This window comes from Hypanus sabinus, chromosome 30, assembly GCF_030144855.1.
Source record: "Hypanus sabinus isolate sHypSab1 chromosome 30, sHypSab1.hap1, whole genome shotgun sequence".
NCBI lineage: Eukaryota > Metazoa > Chordata > Chondrichthyes > Myliobatiformes > Dasyatidae > Hypanus > Hypanus sabinus.
In genome coordinates, this window is record NC_082735.1 from 38,560,927 (window position 1) to 38,583,062 (window position 22,136).

At 41.9% G+C, this 22,136-nt stretch overlaps 1 protein-coding gene across 1 annotated transcript in view; it reads right to left on the bottom strand.

Moving 5' to 3' along the window:
* LOC132383593 (lysophospholipid acyltransferase 2-like) overlaps positions 1–22,136 on the bottom strand; it is a 97,626-nt gene that overhangs the window by 57,213 nt on the left and 18,277 nt on the right. Inside the window, exon 3 of the mRNA XM_059954755.1 lies at positions 959–1,036. Within this exon, the coding sequence (XP_059810738.1) occupies positions 959–1,036 (78 nt within the window). The remainder of the gene's footprint in view (positions 1–958; positions 1,037–22,136) is intronic.

Here is a 22,136-nt window from a genome sequence, read left to right on the forward strand (position 1 = left end):
ATATTGTGACCTACAAGATTCAGGAAGGAATTCACAATATAGATACTGAAGACTGGAATTAGAGGAATGGGAGATCATCAAGAGGAGAAGAAGTCAGCTATCTACAGCCACCATACAAAGAAAATTCTTTACTCAGTTATCTCTCTGTATTATACATAAAGTCTGAAATCATTAGGTTTTTGAAAAGTTGGGGAATCCTGACATTTTCCTCCCCCCCCCCACCATGGAAAACTGATGTGATAGAGGATTGGCCATAGGGAGGGACACAGTGCAGAGGCAGAATAAGACAAAGTCATGGAAAGAATTTGGTAGTGTAGATTTGAAAGAAAAGCCTGAGTGGAAGCAAGGCTAGGAAATAAAAGTAAGGATTCCTGGGAATGGGGTCCTTAATGATGGATACCACCTTTTTGAGGCATCATTCCTTGAAGAAATGCTGGATTTTGGAGAGGCTAATACTCACAATTGAGCTGACTGACTTTACAACTTCCCGCAGCTTCATTTGATCCTGTGCAGTAGCCACCTCCCCAATACCCAACTAAAGTCAGTACTGCATGTTCTCCATCAGTTTTTCATTTAACAACGTACCATTCTCATAGACCATAGCCATCACTGGAGTTTTCTGCATTCTTGTAGAAGATATTGATGGATCTCTCAAAACCCTGGTTCTACTTAAATGTCTCAAAACGAAAAAACGAAAGTGGTGATGTCAGAGATATAATGGTTACAGGAAACCTGAACATCTCTCTCACTTAAATAAGGCCACATAGCCTCACAAAACATAATCCTGGGCCATTTAGGAAATGAGCAAATTGGCACTGAAATTACAATCAGATCAGGATTAGTAACTATGATATTAACACTGATTTTATTTGATATCAAACAGAGAAATTAAATGGTGAATTCATCATTGAATGCTGGCAACTTGCAAATTCTTAGGAAGAATTAAATATTGACTTACTTGTGAATGTTTTTGATGTGTACTGTCACCATGACACCGTATAACAGCAATACCTCTACAAGAAAGTGAATAGCATATCTGAAATGGAAAAAAAAATCACTTTTAGTACAGGAAATGATTCTCACTGTTAATAGTTTGCAAGTCATGGCCAGAAATGACCCCTCCCCCTTGCCACTGCCTCCCTTAAGTTGGTGAGTCCTAGTGCCTGAAACCGGTACGAGTCCATAGTTCAAGGCCAGCGTTCAAAGCCCCATAGTCCTGAGGTCAGTAAGTTCGAACAGCAAAGCTTGAAGACCAAAGGCAGTGAGTCCCAGTCGAGGCCCGATAGTCAAAGCCCCTGGTCAGCATGTCTGGAGGCAGACCCCGGTGAATGCGAGTCTGGCCAGGAACTGGAGGATGGCGGCCCAGAGGTGACCTGTCCCAGGGTTGGAGGCCTGTACGTGTGGGAGGAGGAAACGGGCTTGTTGTTTTGTGCTCTGTTTGGTTGTGTTGTGTTATTTTGCTGAGCATTGTGGGCATGCTACATTGGCACCAGAATGTCTGTCGAAATTTGCGAGCTGCCCCCAGCATGTCCTGAGGTTGTGTTGGTCGTTAATGCAAAATGACGCATTTCACTGTCGGTTTTGATGTAGATTTTGATAAAGTATGTAAAAGGTTAACACAGTCAGTTAAACATAGCAGGCTGTTTTTTTCTGCAAGAAACCTAGCTGATCAACAGATGTGCTAATTTTGCTACTCAATGCTGAGCAATATTTCTTCTCGAAGTTAGCCAGCTAGTGTTTCAGGGTACCTGTCTCCTTGTGCAGTCACGCACATAGTTAAGACCGCCCTAGCCTGTTCTGTGTATGTGAGCCATTACGCCTATTCTGTAATTTGTCTCTCGGTACTGTGATGCACATGGATAAAACCGACTCCAGCCTGCCTTGTGTGGAGGTATCTAAACAACTATATCCTTTCTGTAAGGGGAATTGTGAGTTAGTTGGTGGACTAACTAACAGTCGCAGACTGTTCCTGTTTGAGCGACTAACAGAACGCCCCAGAGACTTTGAATAAAGGGTTTATACTTATATGGTCTCTGAGTGGCTTTATCCAGATTCGACTTCCACAAATGTGGAAGTCCATTATATAATGGAATCCAGATGTAACAAAAGGTGACAAATTGTACAGACTGTGTAGCACAGAAACAAGCTATTCAGACCATCTTGTCTATACTGGCATAGAAAAATCATACCACTCTCCTCTCCACCCTCATAATCCCAACAGCCAAGAATTTTTAGAATTTGTACCATGTATAAACTTAATAGAATGTGCCATAGAAAATAACAAAATTATGATGTTCTGTATGTGGGCTGCAAAGGTTTATACTCTAGGCCAAATTATGTCAAATGGGACTCACTTGGATGTAACATCTTGGTTAGCATGGGCCAGTTGGGCTAAAGGGCCTGGTTCAGTGCTGAATGAAACTAAGTCGCTAATTGTTTCATTGTACAGCCAAAAGCCAGCCAATTTTACACACTTACTGCAGAAGATGGAAGGTCAGGAAAGCTGTTCTTATGGAATTTGCCACATCAGTTTATAACTGGTTTTGGCAGACTCCACAAGAGCAGATTATAGAGGTATATTTGTCATTACTGTATCTAAACCTTACTTTATCAAGCCTCTGTTCAAGTCAAACTTCAGTTTGGTTTAAAGGGTCCTGACAAAGGGTCTCTGCCCAAAGCCTAGACTCTCTATTCCTCTCCATAGATGCTGCCTGATCTGGTGAGCTCCCCAGCATTTTGTGTGTGTTGCTCTGGATTTCCTGCATCGGCAGAATCACGTGTTTTTAATTTAAAAGCTGAGAAGCCAGTTTATTTTTTCTTTTAGTTCTAATCTTCGACTTTCAGTTCCCGGCTGGTGGCCTAGTGGCGTCAGTGCCAGACTTCACAGAGAAGGCTCCTGAGTTCAAAATCAGCCGGCTCCCTCCCTTGCACGCTTTCCACCTGCGCTGGGTTGAGCATTGAGCTAGTAACTCGGTCTTGTAAAAACAAGAAAGCCTGCTAAAGAAAACGCTGTAAAATGACAGCGTCCCCCGTGACTCCATTCAGAGCTAAGGGCTTTCTTCTTCTTCTCACTTCCAATGTCACTCTTATAAATTTATATTTTTGCACCTTATCAGTGCTTCAAATAAAACGAACACCTTAATATGGAAGATTACTCCTGCTTGAAGCATGCAAGGCATGACAAGTACAAATTCGGGCAGCACAGCGGTTAGCATTTCGCAATTACAGCACCAGTGACCCAGGAGCAGAATTTGGCCATTTGGCCCATCAAGTCTGCTCCACCACTTCATCATGGCTGATCCATTTCCCTCTCAGCCCCAATCCCCTGCCTTCTCCCCGTAAGCCTTCATGCACAGATCAATCAATAATCTATCAATCTCTGCCTTAAACTAAACCAAGACATGGCCTCCAGTCACTGTGGCAATGAATTCCACAGAGTCACCACTCTCTGGCTAGAGGAATTCCTCGTCATCTCCATTCTAAAAGGACGTCCCTTTATTCCAAGGCTATGCCCTCTGGTCTTAGATTCCCCCACCATAGGAAGCATTCTCTCTATTGAGCCCTTTCAACATTTGATATGTTTCAATGGGATCCCCTCCCATTCTTCAGAATTCCTGTGAGTACAGGACCAGAGACCTCAAGCGCTCCTCATAAATGTATGGGTTGGTAAGTTAATTGGTCACATGGATGTAATTGGGTGACGCAGGCTCGTTAAGTCAGAAGGGCCTGTTATCATATTGTAACTCTTTTAAAAAAAACAAATAAACAAGATCATTTATTAGCTCCTGGCGAGGTAGAAACTGCACTGTATTGTGAAAATACAGATATGTTGGAGTATTTTTAGGCATCCATTGGCTACTAAAAGCAGGCTCTATACCTCTCCCAAATGTTAATAAAGAGCCTTGTGTTTTATCTAAAAATCAATATTAAAAATTGGTTTTAGTCAAGTATGAGAGGTGAGGTAGGGGGTAGATGAAGATGGGGATGTAATTTGCTCTTCCAGCATCACTGTTCAGGCAGTCTCACTCGGCTAGGCTGGAGTGTAATTCAATTCAACCTCTACAGCTTATTGCATTGTTAATCTACACTCAGTAGGCCACATTATTAGTTACCTCCTGAACTTAAAGTGGCCACTTGAGTGGACATTCATGGTCTTCTGCTGCTGTAGCCCATCAGCTTCAAACGTCAATGTGTTGTGCTCTCAGAGATGCTCTTCTGCACGCCGCTATTGTAGCACGTGGTTATTTGAGTGACTGTTGCCTTCCTGTCAGCTTGAACCGGTCTGGCCATTCTCCTCCAACCTCTCTCATTAACAAGTTGTTTTCACCCACTGATCTGCGGCTCAGAGGATGTTTTTTCCTGTTTTTCCTCACTAATCTCTGTAAAGTCTGGAGACCACTGTGTGTGAAAATCCCAGGAGATCAGCTGATCCTGAGATACGCAAACCACCCCATCTGGCACCACTCACTCCACAGTCAAAGTCACTTTGATCACATTTCTTCCCCATTCTGCTGTTTGGTCTGAACAACAACTGAACCTCATGACCAAGTCTGCATGCTTTCATGCATTCAGCTGTTCAGCTGCATGACTGGTTGATTAGATATTTGCATTAATGAGCAAGTGTATAGTCAGAGTCAAAGTCATGGGGTGGTTTGTACAGCACAGAAACAGGCCGTTCAGCCCATCAAGTCTGTGCTGTCCATTTAAACTGCCTACTCCCATTGACCTGCGCTGCACCATACCCCTCCTTACCCTACCATCCATGTACCTACCCAAACTTTCCTTAAATGTCAAAATTAAACTCGCATGCACCACTTGTGCTGACAGCTCGTTCCACACTCTCACCACCCTTTGGCTGAAGTTCAAGTAAAAATTATCAGAATACAGAGACATCACCATATACAACCATGAGATTCATTCTCCGAAGGACATACTCAGCAAATCTATAGAACAGTAGCTGTAAACAGGATCAGTGAAAGAACAAGAGCATACAAGACAAAGTGAGCACGGTTGTGAGGTAGTAAACTGATGGAGTGAATGGTTAGCTCAATGTTTTATAGTGCAGGCAACCCAGATTCAATTCCCTCCACTGCTTGCAAGGTGTTTGTATATTCACCCCATTACCTCCTGGGGTTCCTCCCACAGTACAAAGACATACTGGTTGGTAGGTTAATTGGTCATTGTAAATTGCCCCATGATTAGGCTAGGGTTAAATTAAGGGATTGCTGGGTGGCCTGACTCAATGGGCCAGAAGGGCCTATTCTGTGATGTATCTCGATAAAAAGATCAATAAAAATAATAACGCACTCCTTAAACTTTCCCCCATAACCCAAGACCTCTGGTTGTAGTCCCACCCACCCTCAGTGGAAAAAGCTTGCTTGCATTTACGCTCTCTATACCCCTCAGTTCTGTATACCTCTATCCAATTTCTTCTCAATCTTCTACATTCCAAGGAATAAAGTCCTAACCTATACAATCTTCCCTTATAACTCAGGTCTTCCCGACCCAGCAACATCCTTGTAAATTTCCTCTGTAGGTGGGTGACCACAATATATAAATTAGGGCTCACCAAAGTTTTATACAACTTCAACAGAACATCCCATCCCCTGTACTCAATATTTTGATTTATGAAGGTCAATGTTCTAAAAGCATTCTTTAGCTAATTAGGTATACCTAATATAGTGGCCACTGAATGTAGATACTGTTGTGTATTTAATATTTCAGTAATCTTGTAAATACATTGCTGGTTAAACATTCTTTTGCTTAAATAATTCATTACAGGTTATATGTAAAATTAAGTGAATTCCATACATCATAATGCTATGATGCAAGCTTCTCTTCGCCCTTAATTAGATTTTATCTGAAGTTACCAAACCTAACAGATACCATCTGTAACTCTGTGAATATCCCCTCCTTGTCAGTCAGAGGACAGTGGGCTGAAACCCTGCTCTGATCCAGTTCAAAGGAAGGCTGATGGAACACTGCTTTAGCAGAGAAACCAGCTTTTGGCTGAAGCAGTGAAGTCCTTTCTGCTTACTTGGGAATTTCGCACTGAGCACTTTGAAGTGCAGCAGAGATCACTGTACAGTCCAAGCCAAAGCCAATCATTAAAACAGAGCATTTATTATCCTACAGCGCTTCACTGCACCCTCCTGTGAGCAATTAGCTTCAGAAGCACATCCTTGACTGTTAAACTATCCCCATCTCTGTAACTTCCTCCTACTTTACAATCCTATACAATTGCTGTATTCCTCGTTTTGGCCTCTTGCGACTCCCCCAATTTTCATCTCTCTCATACTGGTGGCTCTCAGCCACCTAGGCCCTGAATTCAGAAACTCCCTCTTTAAAGGTTCTCCAATTCTCTTCCTACTTTAAGCCAATATACACTCTGTGCCCAATTTGTTCATGGTCTTCTGCTGCTGTAGCTTCAGGCTTCAACATGGTGTGCATTCAGAGATGCTCTTCTGTACACCACTGTTGTAACACATGGTTATTTGAGTTACTGTCATCCTCCTGCCAGCTTCATCACAATTCCTCCCCATTCTGATGTTTGGTCTGAACAGCAACTGAACCTTTTGACCGTGTCTGCATGCTTTTATGCAGTGAGTTGCTGCCACATGATTGCCTGATTAGATATCTGCCTTAATGGGGTGTACCTAATAAAGTGGCCACCCAGTCAAATTTAATTCTTTCAGCAAGCTGACGAATTAAAACAAAAACACAAGAAAATCTGCAGAAATTCAAGCAACACACACACACAAAATGCTGGTGGAACGCAGCAGGCCAGGCAGCATCTAGAAGTACAGTCGACATTTCGGGCCAAAACCCTTCGTCAGGACTGACAAAGGGTCTTGGCCCGAAACGTCGACTGAATTAAAACAAGCACTGCAGAGAGAAGAAATGTGAAATTTTTTTATCAAATCAGAAACTGCTGGAAATGCTTTGCAGTCTTGGGTAACATCAATAGAAAGCAAATTTATTCTCAAAGTGCATATATGTCACCATATACTACCCTGAGATCCATTTTCCTGTGGGCATTCACAGTAATGCAATAGAATCAATGAAAAGCTCCACACAATCAATGCGCAAAATAAAACAAACAGCACAGACAGACATGAGAAACGGTCAATGTTTAGCAGGTCATGATTCGTTCTGACAATTGTTTTTTCAAGTTTCTGGTCATCTTTCCTGCCATCGCCTTATGTTTTGTTCAATAGCACAACTGTGAACTATCCAAGGATATTACACCATGTCAAAGGCACTAAGTAAGGATCCTTATCCTAATTTGCTAGTTGCAATGTTTCTGCCTTCTGTAAGATGTAACACACGATCAGTCTGGGAATTTTCCTTCTGTCTGGGTTTATCCTTTTCTTTTGGTGGTTCCTCAGTATGGCTGCCACACCTCATCTCTGGGGCTTCCAGTCAATGGAATAGTTTGCTCAGTCCCATATTGGCTTTTTGATTCGGCTGAAACCTCAATAAGAGAAGCTGCCAAAAGGGCTGGACAGAAAAAACCCCCACTCAAACGGATGTGCCTCTGATTCACATTAACAATGAAATCACTCTGTTATCTAAAAATAACCAGATGGTAGCTGACTCTATCAGTGCCAGATCTGCTAATCCACTTAGAATCTTCTAACAGAGCATAAAAAATAGAATTAATATCTCTATGAATTCTTTTGCAATTTCTGGAGAGCTCAGGGTGTTTTTTAAAACAGCCAAAGAGGAACCTTTGAAGAGCAGACATTGTTTTAATGTTGTTAACTTATCAGTCAATGTGCATTTAGCAAACTCTCACAAACAGCAAGACTACCTCATCTGTTTGAATGTTGTTTATTGAGTATACACATTGGGCAAGTTACCAGCAGCTTCAAAAATAACTTATTTTCGTCCATCTGATTAATCAGACAAGACCTTCATTTTATTTTTGATCTGATATAATATATCCAGTTGTGCAACTCTCCCTCAATATTGTTATGAGACTATTAGCCTCAATCTCTGAAGTAGGACTGTAATGAACATCTGACTCAGAGCTGAGAATTCAGCCCATTGAGTCATCCCTGACACCTGACAACCAAGTTGACTTCATGTCACATGTTGGATGGCATTGTGAAAATGGCTTATCAACCAATCAGTGCAAGTGCTTCATCCTAGTAAAAGAGAACAACATCATGAAGATTATACCAAGCTGTTCTCTTCATCAAGAAAACACAAAAATACACTCAAAAAGCTGGAGCAACTTCCAGCACCTGCAGAATCTTTTATAAGTATTGCTTAACTTGTTATTAGATCATAATACATAGAATAGTGTTCCTAAGGGGAAAACATCTGGCTACAATGGTATTATCGTCTTGGAATAACAGAAAAATTAAGGAGTGGTTCTTGAAATATCGGACAGCTTCCTGTCTTTATTCTTTTAAGACGACTCTCTGGAAAATTGAATTAGAGATGTTGACTGATGCTGAGTAAGTACACAGCCCATTGAAAAGAGAATGGACAGCAAAAATAACTGTGGATCATTATTTCCTGCTGGGAGCCGATGCTGCCCATGTGCACCTCTGGGAGCCAACAATGTCTGGGTGCATTTCTGGAAATTTCAGCGAATGATCTGTAGCTGCCAACCAACACTTCCACCGACCACCTCCAAAGAAAAACTTTTCTAACTTGTAGCAGGTGTTTCATTATGAAGAAGCTGTACAAAAAGATGAGGAGAAAAAGTTTTCTTTAAATGCTTCGATGAATTTTCCCTCAGATTTTTGCTCTCAGGATCATCTAGACATCTTCAGGGATTCTCAGCCATGGACCAATACCATTAAGCAAGGAGTCTGTGGACCCCAGATTTGGAACCCCTTAATTAGTTTCTTGTTCCTGAAAGTGAGGAGAGCAAACCTGGAGGGTGGTTTCACAAGAAAGCAAGGGAGGGGTCATCTGGAGCAAGTGAATTTCATAAAAGACATAACAGCACAGCCTGTGACTTGTCCCTACACTCTGACAATGAGCGTCAATAAACCAGATGAAAAAAACAACTCACACTCTATCCTCCCCATCTCCAGAGTGTCCCAAGGCAATTATTTTGGAACAAGGAAGTGTGTGGTATCATTTGAAATGAGGAAAGTTGCGTGTCATGTTGACATTGATATGAAATGCTAAAGATCAGGAATGAAACGTTACTAACCATATAGATCTTGATTGTAGGTTTGTGGCCAAGCCTGGTGGTTAAGTTGCAAATGTTTCGTTCCCAGTTGAGGTGATATTACTACTGCACAATTGAGTGTTGTCTCTGCTTGGTGCAGGTCTAACTCTTAATACGGATCTAATAACTACCTTTCATTGATTCTATTATCGCTGTTGTTCTATTATGATGGGTGGCGGGATGGGGATACGTCTTTACCAAAGGAGGTGTAAGGTGCTCCTTCCCTCCGCTAGCCTGCAGGGTACCCTTTGGCAAGGTGTAGCAACTGTTTTGCCCCCCACTCAAGGTCATGTGAAGTCATGGGAGCAGGTGATGGATGGTCATATGAGCAGGAGGTGGGTGGGTGCAGATCACAAGTCCTGGTTCTGAAGACTATTGATAACGTTTGGGGTCACCCGTCCTGTAAAGACACTGCCCAGAACAAGATAACATCAAAACACTTCTGTAGAAATATTTGCCAAGAACAATCACGGTCATACTACACAACACATGATGATTATGATGATGTTGATTCTGTTCTGGGTTTACTGAGTTTGTCCACAGGAAAACTTATCTCAGGGTTGTATATGGTGATATACATGTACTTTAATAATAAATTCACTTTGAATAACTGCTTGAGCTTACTTTCAAAAAAATATGAAGCTGTCAGTAATTATAGTTCACTCATAAATAATGCCAGCTAATTATTTTTAAATAAGCACTACAGTTATGCTACAAGGCTGTGTTTAGAAATGTGTTTCAGCAATATTTTTAACCAAAGTGGTATAAACAAGCATATTTACGTCAAAGCAACTCACACAAAATGTTGGTGGAACTCAGCAGGTCAGGCAGCATATATGGAAATGAATAAACAGTCAACATTTTGATCTGAGACCCTTATTCAGTACTGGAAAGGAGGGGTGAAGACAGATTAAAGAGGTATATGTCAGAATACCCTCACAATTTTATTCAAATGGAATTTGACAGATGATAAAGCAATAGTAACTATTTTGTTCTGAACAGTTTAAGCTTGTCAAATTGCTTTCTTGCATGGATTATCAAGTCAGATGAACAGAAATGACAGTGCACTAGATGCACTGTTAACTCCCTGCTTCAGCAGCCAGAGTTGACTCCTGACCATCAGCATTTGAAATTTGTGCATTTCCCCCCCGTGACCACAGCCTTCCCTTGGGTGCTTCCAAAGTCGTGCAGGTAATACGGTACTGTCGATTGCTTCTGGTCTGCGGGTTAATGGAGGAACCTGGGAGCAACTGAAAGAGTTAATGGTGGAATCTGGGGTTTACTGAAATGGATGTGAGAAGAACAAACAGAATAAGTATTGGACTAACACAAATGGCTGCTCAATAACCTGCATAGACTCAAGGGGCTAATTTGATGTGGTATAATTGCATCTAAATATACCAAAGAAATGCTAATGAGAGATTTTCAGAAAAGACCATTCACAATACAAATCACTGCCCTTTGGTCGCAAATTTCTTGACTTCAAACTAAATTTTCATTTTCGTTTTTCTTCCATTCAACATTGAAGTCAGTAACCTTGCCAGGAGCAGGCAGGCCTTGCTTGCCGTTGACATCTGGATAAAGCACACACTTACATTTTCCAGATTTGTTGCTGATTTTCTGGCAAGTCCTCATCTATTCCTAAATGGCAAGGCCCAGTGTCACAGCAGGGTCTTGCCTCACGTCATTGGTTCAGATGGGCCAGGCTGAATAAGCCCATCCACATAGAGACAGAAAGAGCTTTGACAGCTAGCAAAGGCTTTATAAGCCTCAGAACGTCCCCAACATTTTGAACCTTTCCAAGATGATTAAAAAAAAAACAACAGACAATTAAATTTTTTCTTTAAAAATAGGATATGAAGTACCTAGGTAAATAAGCCCAACCACACAAACTGAAGCAATTCAGAAAAATGTGAATTACCATGTAATTCCCCTTCTGCCTTGTAGAAATTCTTTTCAAATGAATGGGTTTGTTGTGCCAGTTCAAACCTGGCACATGTTCAACAGGAACATTCCCTAGCTCAAGTTTTTGGTCTTCCTGACCCATTTGAGTATAAGTGCCAGCAGTTCATTCTGAAACTGCTAGCATTTTGCAACAAGCTCCTACGAAATGTTAACCCCAACCTCTACTTCAGTTATTTTCAAATCAAAGTCTTTATCTTTGTGGCTTGGTCACTGCTGTGTAGGGAGGCAGGAGAGATGGCACAATAAAAAGGAAACAAGCACTTGATTGCACTTTCTGTAACCATGAGAGCTAGGTATATGAGCAGAATTAGGCCATTTGGCCCATCGAGTCCGCTCTGCCATTTCAACTCCATTCAAAAAGGATGACCCTCTATTTTGAGGCCGTCTCCTCTGCTGTTAGACTCTCCCACCATAACAAACATCTTCTCCACATCCACTCTATCAAGGCCTTTCACCATTCAATAGATTGCATTGAGGTCACCCCTCATTCTTCTGATTTCTAATGAAAACAGTGCCATCAGACGCTCTTCATATGACAAGCCATTCAATCCTGGAATCATTTTTGTGAACCTCCTCTAGTTTCAGCCTACCCTTTCATAAGAACGTAAAAGATAGGAGCAGGAGTAGGCCAATCGGCCCCTCAAGCCTGCTCTGCCATTCAACAAGATCATGGCTGATCCAATCTTAACTCTAGTTTTCACCGAATCCCACAAGGCAACGGTGCCAACCATTTTATTTTATTATTCATCCGGCCCAAACCCATGTGATCACCCGGGGGGGAAAAAAAACGATTTGCCTATTGAGGAGAAAAGATCTGGAAAATTCCTCTCCAACCCATCCAGGCTATCGAAAACTGGTCCAGGACATCACATGGCTAATCTAAACCTAGCCTCATGTCCACTTACCTGCTCGCTCACCGTATCCCCTAATGCCATTTTTATCCAGGAAAATGTCTATCTCCGTTTTGAATTTATTGAGTGTAGTAGCTTCCACAGCTCTCTGGGGCAGTAAATTCCACAGCCCCACTACCCTCTGAGTGAAGAAATTTCTCCTTATCTCAGTCCTGGAACGGCATCCCCTTATTTTAAGATTATGCCCCCTAGTCCTAGTTTCACCCATCATTGGGAACATTCTCCCCGCATCCACCCGATCAAGCCCCTTCACAATCTTATATGTTTCAATAAGATCGCCTCTCATTCTTCGGAACTCCAATGAGTAGAGTCCCAATCTACTCAAGCTCTCATCATACATCAACCCACCCATCCCCGGAATTAACCTAGTGAACCTTCTCTGCACTGCCTCGAGAGCCAGTATGTCCTTTCTTAAATATGGACACCAGAACTGCACGCAGTACTCCAGGTGTGGTCTCACCAATACCCGGTACAACTGCAGTAAGACCTCCCTGTTCTTATACTCCATTCCCCTAGCAATAAAAGCCAGCATTCCATTGGCCTTCTTGACCATCTGCTGCACTTGCATACTAACTTTTTGTGTTTCCTGCACCAGGACCCCCAGATCCCTTTGCACAGAAGCACTTTCCAGTTTCTCTCCATTTAGATAATAACTTGCTCTATTATTTTTCCTGCCAAGTGCAAGACCTCACACTTGTCAGTATTATATTTCATCTGCCAAATGTCTGCCCAATCACTCAGCCTATCTATGTCCCCCTGCAGGGTTTCAATGTCCTCCGCACTCATTACACTCCCTCCCATCTTTGTGTCATCAGCAAACTTCGATACGTTGCACTTAGTCCCTTTCTCCAAATCATTAATATAGATTGTAAAGAGTTGGGGTTCCAACACCGACCCCTGCGGAACACCACTAGTCACCAACTGCCAGTCTGAGAATAAACCATTTATCCCAACTCTCTGTTTTCTGTTAGAAAGCCAATCCTCCACCCATGCCAGAATATTATCCCCAATCCCATGAGTTTTTACTTTAAGTAATAATCTTTGGTGTGGCACCTTGTCAAATGCCTTTTGGAAGTCCAAATACACCACATCCACTGGTTCCCCTTTATCTACCCTATATGTTATGTGCTCAAAGAACTCCAACAAATTTGTCAAACATGACTTCCCTTTTGTAAACCCATGCTAACTTTGTCCTATTAAGTTATGTTTATCCAAATGCCCTGTTACTGTTTCCTTAATTATCGATTCCAACATTTTGCCAACCACAGATGTTAGGCTAACTGGCCTATAATTCCCAGCCTTCTGTCTATTGCCTTTTTTAATTAAAGGAGTTACATTAGCATTTTTCCAATCTGCCGGGACCATTGCCGAGTCCAGCGAGTTTTGAAAAATTATCACTAATGCATCCACAATCCCGACCGCCACTTCCCTTAAGACCCTAGGATGCAAGCCATCCGGTCCAGGGGATTTATCCACCTTCAGTCCCATTAATTTATCAAGTACCATTTCCTTGATGATTTGAATCGTAGTTAGCTTCTCTCCCCCTAGAGCCCCCTGTTTATCGAGTGTTGGGATATTTTGAGTGTCCTCTACTGTAAAAACTGATACAAAATATTTGTTCAGCGTTTCCGCCATCTCCATGTCCCCTACCATTAATTTCCCAGTCTCATCTTCTAGGGGACCAACATTTACTTTAACCACCCTTTTTCTTTTTTATGTAACTATAAAAACTCTTACTATCTGCTTTTATGTTTTTTGCCAATTTACTTTCATAATCTATCTTCCCCTTCTTAATCAATCTTTTTGTTATTTGCTGCTGATCTTTAAAAGCTTCTCAATCTTCAATCTTCCCACTAGATTTTGGAAGAGGACAGCGAGGCTTGAGAGGAAGTGCGGCGGCGGCCATTTTCAAATTGTCCAATTGCTTCTCAGATCGGAGTTCTGAGAGGCGGGACTGCGCAGGTGCGTGAAGGAGGCCCGGGAAGGAGGGAAGATATATAAAGAACGCCGCCTTAAGAAGCGGGCAGCTTCGTTTGCGGGCAGCGGAGTGAGCCGGGCGCAGAGTGTAGGGCTTGGGCTCAGAGGGCTTAGGCGGAAGAGGGCACAGTAGGCTTATCTTTTAGTTCTTGTATTTTCAGTTATTTGGGAGGTATGAGTGTGAGGGCAGCGTTGTTCTCGGTGTCGGATGTGGGAGATCCTAGAGTCTCCGAGCCTCCCGGACGTCCACATCTGCCCCAGGTGCGCCGAACTGCAGCTCCTGAGGGACCGAGTTAGGGAACTGGAGCTGCAGCTCGATGACCTTCGCCTGGTCAGGGAGAGTGAGGAGGTGATAGAGAGGAGTTACAGGCAGGTGGTCACTCCGGGACCACGGGAGGCAGATAGGTGGGTTACAGTCAGGAAGGGGAAGAGGCAGGTACTAGAGAGTACCCCAGTGGCTGTACCCCTTGACAATAAGTACTCATGTTTGAGTACTGTTGGGGGGGACAGCCTACCTGGTGGGAGTGACAGTGGCCGAGCCTCCGGCACAGAGGAGGGCCCTGTAGCTCAGAAGGGTAGGGTTAGAAGAAAGAGGTCCATAGTAATAGGGGACTCAATAGTCAGGGGCTCAGACAGGCCCTGTCTTCTGTGGAGGTGACCGGGAGTCCCGGATGGTAATTTGCCTCCCTGGTGCCAGGGTTCGGGACGTTTCTGATCGCGTCCAAGATATCCTGAAGTGGGAGGGTGAAGAGCCAGAGGTCGTGGTACATGTAGGTACCAATGACATAGGAAGGAAAGGGGAAGAGGTCCTGAAACGAGAGTATAGGGAGTTAGGAAGGCAGTTAAGAAGAAGGACCGCAAAGGTAGTAATCTCGGGATTACTGCCTGTGCCACGCGACAGTGAGAGTAGGAATAGAATTAGGTGGAGGATGAATGCGTGGCTGTGGGATTGGAGCAGGGGGCAGGGATTCAAGTTTCTGGATCATTGGGACCTCTTCTGGGGCAGGAGTGACCTGTTCAAGAAGGACAGGTTACACCTGAATCGTGGGGGGACCAATATCCTAGCGGGGAGGTTTGCTAGGGCTACAGTGCGGACTTTAAACTAGTAAGATGGGGGGGGCGGGAGACTATTTGAGGAGACTATGGGAGAGGAGGTTAGTTCACCAGTGGAGCAAGTAAATAGACAGTGTGTGAGGGAGGAAAGGCAGGTGATGGAGAAGGGATGCGCTCAGCCCGAAGATGTAGGGGAGAAGAAAGAAAAGGATAATAAATTTGAATGCATTGTTAGGGATGGAAAGAGAGGAGGAGATGGAGAGTATCTTAAATGTATCTATTTTAATGCAAGGAGCATTGTAAGAAAGGTGGATGAGCTTAAAGCGTGGATTGATACCTGGAATTATGATGTTGTAGCTATTAGTGAAACATGGTTGCAGGAAGGGTGTGATTGGCAACTAAATATTCCTGGATTTAGTTGCTTCAGGTGTGATAGAGTAGGAGGGGCCAGAGGAGGAGGTATTGCTTTGCTTGTCCGAGAAAATCTTATGGCGGTGCTTTGGAAGGATAGATTAGAGAGCTCCTCTAGGGAGGCCATTTGGGTGGAATTGAAGAATGGGAAAGGTGCAGTAACACTGATAGGAGTGTATTATAGGCCACCTAATGGGGCGCGTGAGTTGGAAGAGCAAATGTGTAAGGAGATAGCAGATATTTGTAGTAAACACAAGGTGGTGATTGTGGGAGATTTTAATTTTCCACACGTAGACTGGGAAGCTCATTCTGTAAAAGGGCTGGATGGTTTAGAGTTTGTGAAATGTGTGCAGGTTAGTTTTTTGCAACAATACATAGAAGTACCGACTAGAGATGGGGCAGTGTTGGATCTCCTGTTAGGGAATGCGATAGGTCAGCTGACAGATGTATGTGTTGGGGAGCACTTCGGGTCCAGTGATCACAATAGCATTAGCTTCAATATAATTATGGAGAAGGACAGGACAGGACCTAGAGTTGAGATTTTTGATTGGAGAAAGGCTAACTTTGAGGGGATGCGAAGGGATCTAGAGAGAGTGGATTGGGTCAAGTTGTTTCATGGGAAGGATGTAACAGAGAAATGGAGGTCATTTAAGGGTGAAATTATGAGGGTACAGAATCTTTATGTTCCTGTTAGGGTGAAAGGAAAGGTTAAAGGTTTGAGAGCACCATGGTTTTCAAGGGATATTAGAAATTTGGTTCAGAAAAAGAGGGATGTCTACAATAGATATAGGCAGCATGGAGTAAAGGAATTGCTCGAGGAATATAAAGAATGTAAAAGGAATCTTAAGAAAGAGATTAGAAAAGCTAAAAGAAGATACGAGGTTGGTTTGGCAAATAAGGTGAAAGTAAATCCGAAAGGTTTCTACAGTTATATTAAAAGCAAGAGGATAGTGAGGGATAAAATTGGCCCCTTAGAGAATCAGAGTGGTCAGCTATGTGTGGAACCGAAGGAGATGGGAGAGATTTTGAATGATTTCTTCTCTTCGGTATTCACTAAGGAGAAGGGTATTGACTTGTGTAAGGTGTGGGAAACAAGTAAGGAAGTTATGGAACCTATGACAATTAAAGAGGTGGAGGTACTGGCGCTTTTAAGAAATTTAAAAGTGGATAAATCTCCGGATCCTGACAGGATATTCCCCAGGACCTTGAGGGAAGTTTGTGTAGAAATAGCAGGAGCTCTGACGGAGATCTTTAATATGTCATTAGAAACGGGGATTGTGCCGGAGGATTGGCGTATTGCTCATGTGGTTCCATTGTTTAAAAAGGGTTCTAGAAGGAAGCCTAGCAATTATAGACCTGTCAGTTTGACATCAGTGGTGGGTAAATTAATGGAAAGTATTCTTAGAGATAGTATTTATAATTATCTGGATAGACGGGATCTGATTAGAAGTAGCCAGCATGGATTTGTTTGTGGAAGGTCATGTTTGACAAACCTTATTGAATTTTTTGAAGAAGTTACGAGGAATGTTGATGAGAGTAAGGCAGTGGATGTAGTCTATATGGACTTCAGCAAAGCCTTTGACAAAGTTCCACATGGAAGGTTAGTTAAGAAGGTTCAGTCGTTAGGTATTAATGCTGGAGTAATAAAATGGATTCAACAGTGGCTAGATGGGAGATGCCAGAGTGTAGTGGTGGATAATTGTTTATCGGGATGGAGGCCGGTGACTAGCGGGGTGCCTCAGGGATCTGTTTTGGGCCCAGTGTTGTTTGTAATATACATAAATGATCTGGATGATGGGGTGGTAAATTGGATTAGCAAGTATGCCGATGATACTAAGGTAGGAGGTGTTGTGGATAATGAGGTGGATTTTCAAAGCTTGCAGGGAGATTTATGCCGGTTAGAAGAATGGGCTGAACGTTGGCAGATGGAGTTTAATGCTGAGAAGTGTGAGGTTCTACATTTTGGCAGGAATAATCCAAATAGAACATACAGAGTAAATGGTAGGGCATTGAGGAATGCAGAGGAACAGAGAGATCTAGGAATAACTGTGCATAGTTCCCTGAAAGTGGAGTCTCATGTAGATAGGGTGGTGAAGAGGGCTTTTGGAACGCTGGCCTTTATAAATCAAAGCATTGAGTACAGAAGTTGTGATGTAATGCTAAAGTTGTACAAGGCATTGGTAAGGCCAAATTTGGAATATTGTGTGCAGTTCTGGTCACCGAATTATAGGAAAGATATCAATAAATTAGAGAGAGTGCAGAGACGATTTACTAGGATGTTACCTGGGTTTCAGCAATTAAGTTACAGAGAAAGGTTGAACAAGTTAGGTCTCTATTCATTGGAGCGTAGAAGGTTGAGGGGGGATTTGATCGAGGTATTTAAAATTTTGAGAGGGATAGATAGAGTTGACGTGAACAGGCTGTTTCCATTGAGAGTAGGGGAGATTCAAACTAGAGGACATGATTTGAGAGTTAGGGGGCAGAAGTTTAAGGGAAACATGAGGGGGTATTTCTTTACTCAAAGAGTGATAGCTGTGTGGAATGAGCTTCTTGTAGAAGTAGTAGAGGCCAGTTCAGTTGTGTCATTTAAGGTAAAATTGGATAGGTATATGGACAGGAAAGGAGTGGAGGGTTATGGGCTGAGTGTGGGTAGGTGGGACTAGGTGAGATTAAGGGTTCGGCACAGACTAGGAGGGCCAAGATGGCCTGTTTCCGTGCTGTGATTGTTATATGGTTATATAGATTTAGCTACCTTATATAACTTTCTTTTTAGTCGTATACTTTGCTTTATTTCTTTACTTAGCCACGGATAACTATTTTTTCTTTTACACCCTTTTTTCTTCAGTGGAATATATTTTTCTTGATAATTGTAAAATAACTCCTTAAATATACACCACTGATCAAGTACCGATCTATCCTTTAATCTATTTTCCCAATCCATCTTAAGCAATTCCACTCTCATACTATCATAGTCTCCTTTATTTAAGCTCAGTACGCTTGTTTGAGATCCAACCCTCTCATCCTCTAATTGAATATGGAATTTGACCATGTTATGGTCACTCATTCCAAGGGGATCCTTTACTAGGACATTTTTTATTAGTCCTGTCTCATTACACAGGACCAGATCTAAGACTGCTTGCCCCCTTGTCAGCTCAGTAACGTATTGTTCAAGGAACCCATCCCGAATACACTCAATAAACTCTTCTTCAAGGCTGCCATGTCCAACTTGATTAGTCCAGTCAATATGAAAGTTAAAATCCCCCATAATTATAGCTGTTCCCTTATTACAAGCCCCAATTATTTTCGGATTTATGCTCCGACCAACTGAGTTACAGCTGTTTGGAGGCCTATAGACTACTCCCACCACTGCTTTTTTCCCTTTACTATTTCTTATTTCTACCCAAATTGTTTCGTTATCCTGATCCTTTGAGTCAATATCATTTCGCTTTATTGCAGTGACTTCTTGCTTTATTAACATAGCCACCCCACCTCCTTTTCCTTCTTGCCTGTCTCTCCTAATTGTCGAATACCCTTGTATGTTTAATTCCCAGTCCTGGTCACCCTGCAGCCATGTTTCCGTAATTACCACAATATCATAACCATACGTAATTATTTGTACCGTCAACTCATCAATTTTATTCCTAATACTACGTGCATTCAAATAAAGGACTTTCAAATATGTTTGACACTTATTTCCTAACTTGTCCTTTTCTACAACTTTACGCTTATCTCCATATAATTCTTTCCCCTCCTGACACACTCTGTCTTTTTATTCCTCCACTTTTACCTACATCCATTACCTTCTCCATTGTCTTTTTAATTATTTGCTCTCTAGAATCCTCCCCCCCCACCACTAGTTAGTTTAAAGACCTCTCTGCAGCCCTAGTTATATGATTCGCCAGGACACAAACCCCAGCCCGGTTCAGGTGAAGCCCATCCCTCTGGAATAGTTCTCTCCTGTCCCAGTACTGGTGCCAGTGTCCCAAGAAGCAAAGCCCACTTCTCCCACACCAGTCTTTGAGCCACGCGTTTAACTCCCTAATTTTATTTAACCTAGCCAAATTTGCTCGTGGCTCAGGTAATAATCCAGAGATTATTACCCTTGAGGTTCTGTTTTTTAATTTGACCCCTAGCTGCTCATATTCCTGTAACAGAACCTTCTTCCTTGTCCTATCTATGTCATTAGTACCGACGTGTACTAAGACAACTGGATCCTCGCCCTCCCACTGCAAGTTTCTCTCCAGCCCAGAAGAGATGTCCTTAACCCTGGCACCAGGCAGGTAACATAGCCTTTGGGACTCTCGCTCTCGGTTGCAGAGAACCCTATCTATCCCCCTGACGATACTGTCCCCTATTACTACAACATTTCTATTGACTCCCCCCTCCGGAATGGCCCCCCACTCCATGGTGCTATGGACAGGTTGCTCATCCTCCCCACAGTCCCCGCTCCTGCCCTCACAGGGAGTTAAAGCCTCAAATCTGTTGGACAAGAGCAAGGCCTGCATCTCCTCCAGCCCTACCTCCTGGATTCCCCTACTTTCCTTACTCAAAGCCACACCATCCACACCACCTTATCCTTTCAAAGATAAGGGGCCCAAACCCACTCACAATAGTCCACATAAGGCCTCACCAGTGCTTTATAAAGGTTCTACATTACATCCTTGCTCTTATATTCTAATCCTCTTGAAGAGAATGCTAACATTGCATTTGCGTTCCTCACTACAGACCTTTAACAATTTACATCCAATGAAGTGTCTTTGAAATTCTTTCACTGTTATACACCAAGGCATTTTGCAAACAGCAAGCCCCAATGACTTGTAATATGAAATCTTGGATTTAGCAATATTATTTGAGAAACAAGTTTTAACTAGGATAACAGGAACCATGAAATTCAATTTTCTTGTGGGCATTCACCGTAAATACAAAAACACTATAGGGTTAATGAAAGACTGCCCCCAACAGGACAAACAATTAATGTGTAAAGGACAACAAACTGTGCAAGAAGAAAAATAATAATAATAATCCCATCAAAATATCATCCTAGTACCTGTTTGCAAACTATAATAAAAATGTAACATCGTTCATCTTCACAACTAATCACCACTCACTTAGATAACTACAGTGTACTTATAGAAAGATACTGTGAGAGTATGAAAGAATGTAAAGAATGTCTGATAATAGATTCCATAATTCTAAACCAAGCACTGCAGTAAAAACAAATTTTTCACATTGTTATATTGACTATCAAAATGTATTTGACTCTGTCCCACACTAATGGTTAATTAAAGTTCGATACACACACACTGCACCCAATTTTTGTGAAGTTCCGACAACATCTGATGAAGCATTTGCGTACTATAATCATCCCATCTATTAACAACCAAAAGGAAACAACCACTGTTATCAAAGTAAATAGAGGCATTTTCGAAGGCAACTCACTAAGCCCAGTATGGTTTTGTCTAGCTTTAAATTTGCTTTCTAATTTACTGATTTGGACAAAAATAGGGTATCAAATCAGAGACAACTAAACAAATTATGCATTGACACACCTTCTATACATGGATGATTTGAAATTATATGCTCTTTCATCAAAAAAGCTAAAGCAATTAAGTTAAATAGTAGAACTATTTTTGAAAGATACGGACATGAACTTTGGACTGGATAAATGTAGAACATTACACATAAAGAAAGGTGCAATAGAGCTAATTGAACACAAAACTGAACAATACAACTGACAGATGAATATAAAACATAAGTGTCTGGGATATGAACAAGCAAAGAAAATAGATCATAATGCGATAAAAGAAAAGCCTTTGACAGAACTTACTTCAAGGCTTTACAATCTGCCAAAGCTCAACGGTAAAATTACATCAAAGGCAATAAACATAGTCAGTATTCCCATATTGACATATTCTTTTGGCATTATATCTTGGTCCAAAAACAGATCTAGAGAACTTACAATGAGAAATAAGAACTAAAATGATAAATTTTAGAAAACACTATGTGCACTTGAAGACACTTATTACAAAAGAAAAGATCAACCAATGGAAGAGCATGACCTTCCATGGAAGACATCCCCACAGTCTGAGCAGACTAGATGATGACAAGGAAGCTTTGAACGCCTGGCTCAGAGTTGGAGACCTCTTCCCAGAAGCTGAGGAGTTCCTTGTGGCGATACATCACCAAGTGGTTAACACAAAAGTTATTAAAAATACATCATAAAAGACCGACAAACTCAAGATGATAAATGCAGAAAATGCCAAGAGAAACCAGAAACTATTCAGCACGTTACAGGATCCTGCAGCAGTTTAACTCAATCTAATTACTTACACAGGCAAAATCTAGTCACAACCACCTTTCACCAAAACCTTGCTTTAAAATACAACATAAAAGAGTCCGTACCTTATTCTAAATATAGCCTGATCCAGCTTTAGAGTCAGAGTCCAACAAATTATATTACAACTGATCCATTACTACAGATTGGGAAATCCATATTAACTGTCTAGATATAATATTACAGGATAAAGAAGGAAGAACAACTTAATAGATAGTCATTCCAAAAAAAAAACATACAGAAATCAATAAGCAAAGACACCAGAATTATGTTGAATTAAAAAAAGGAAATT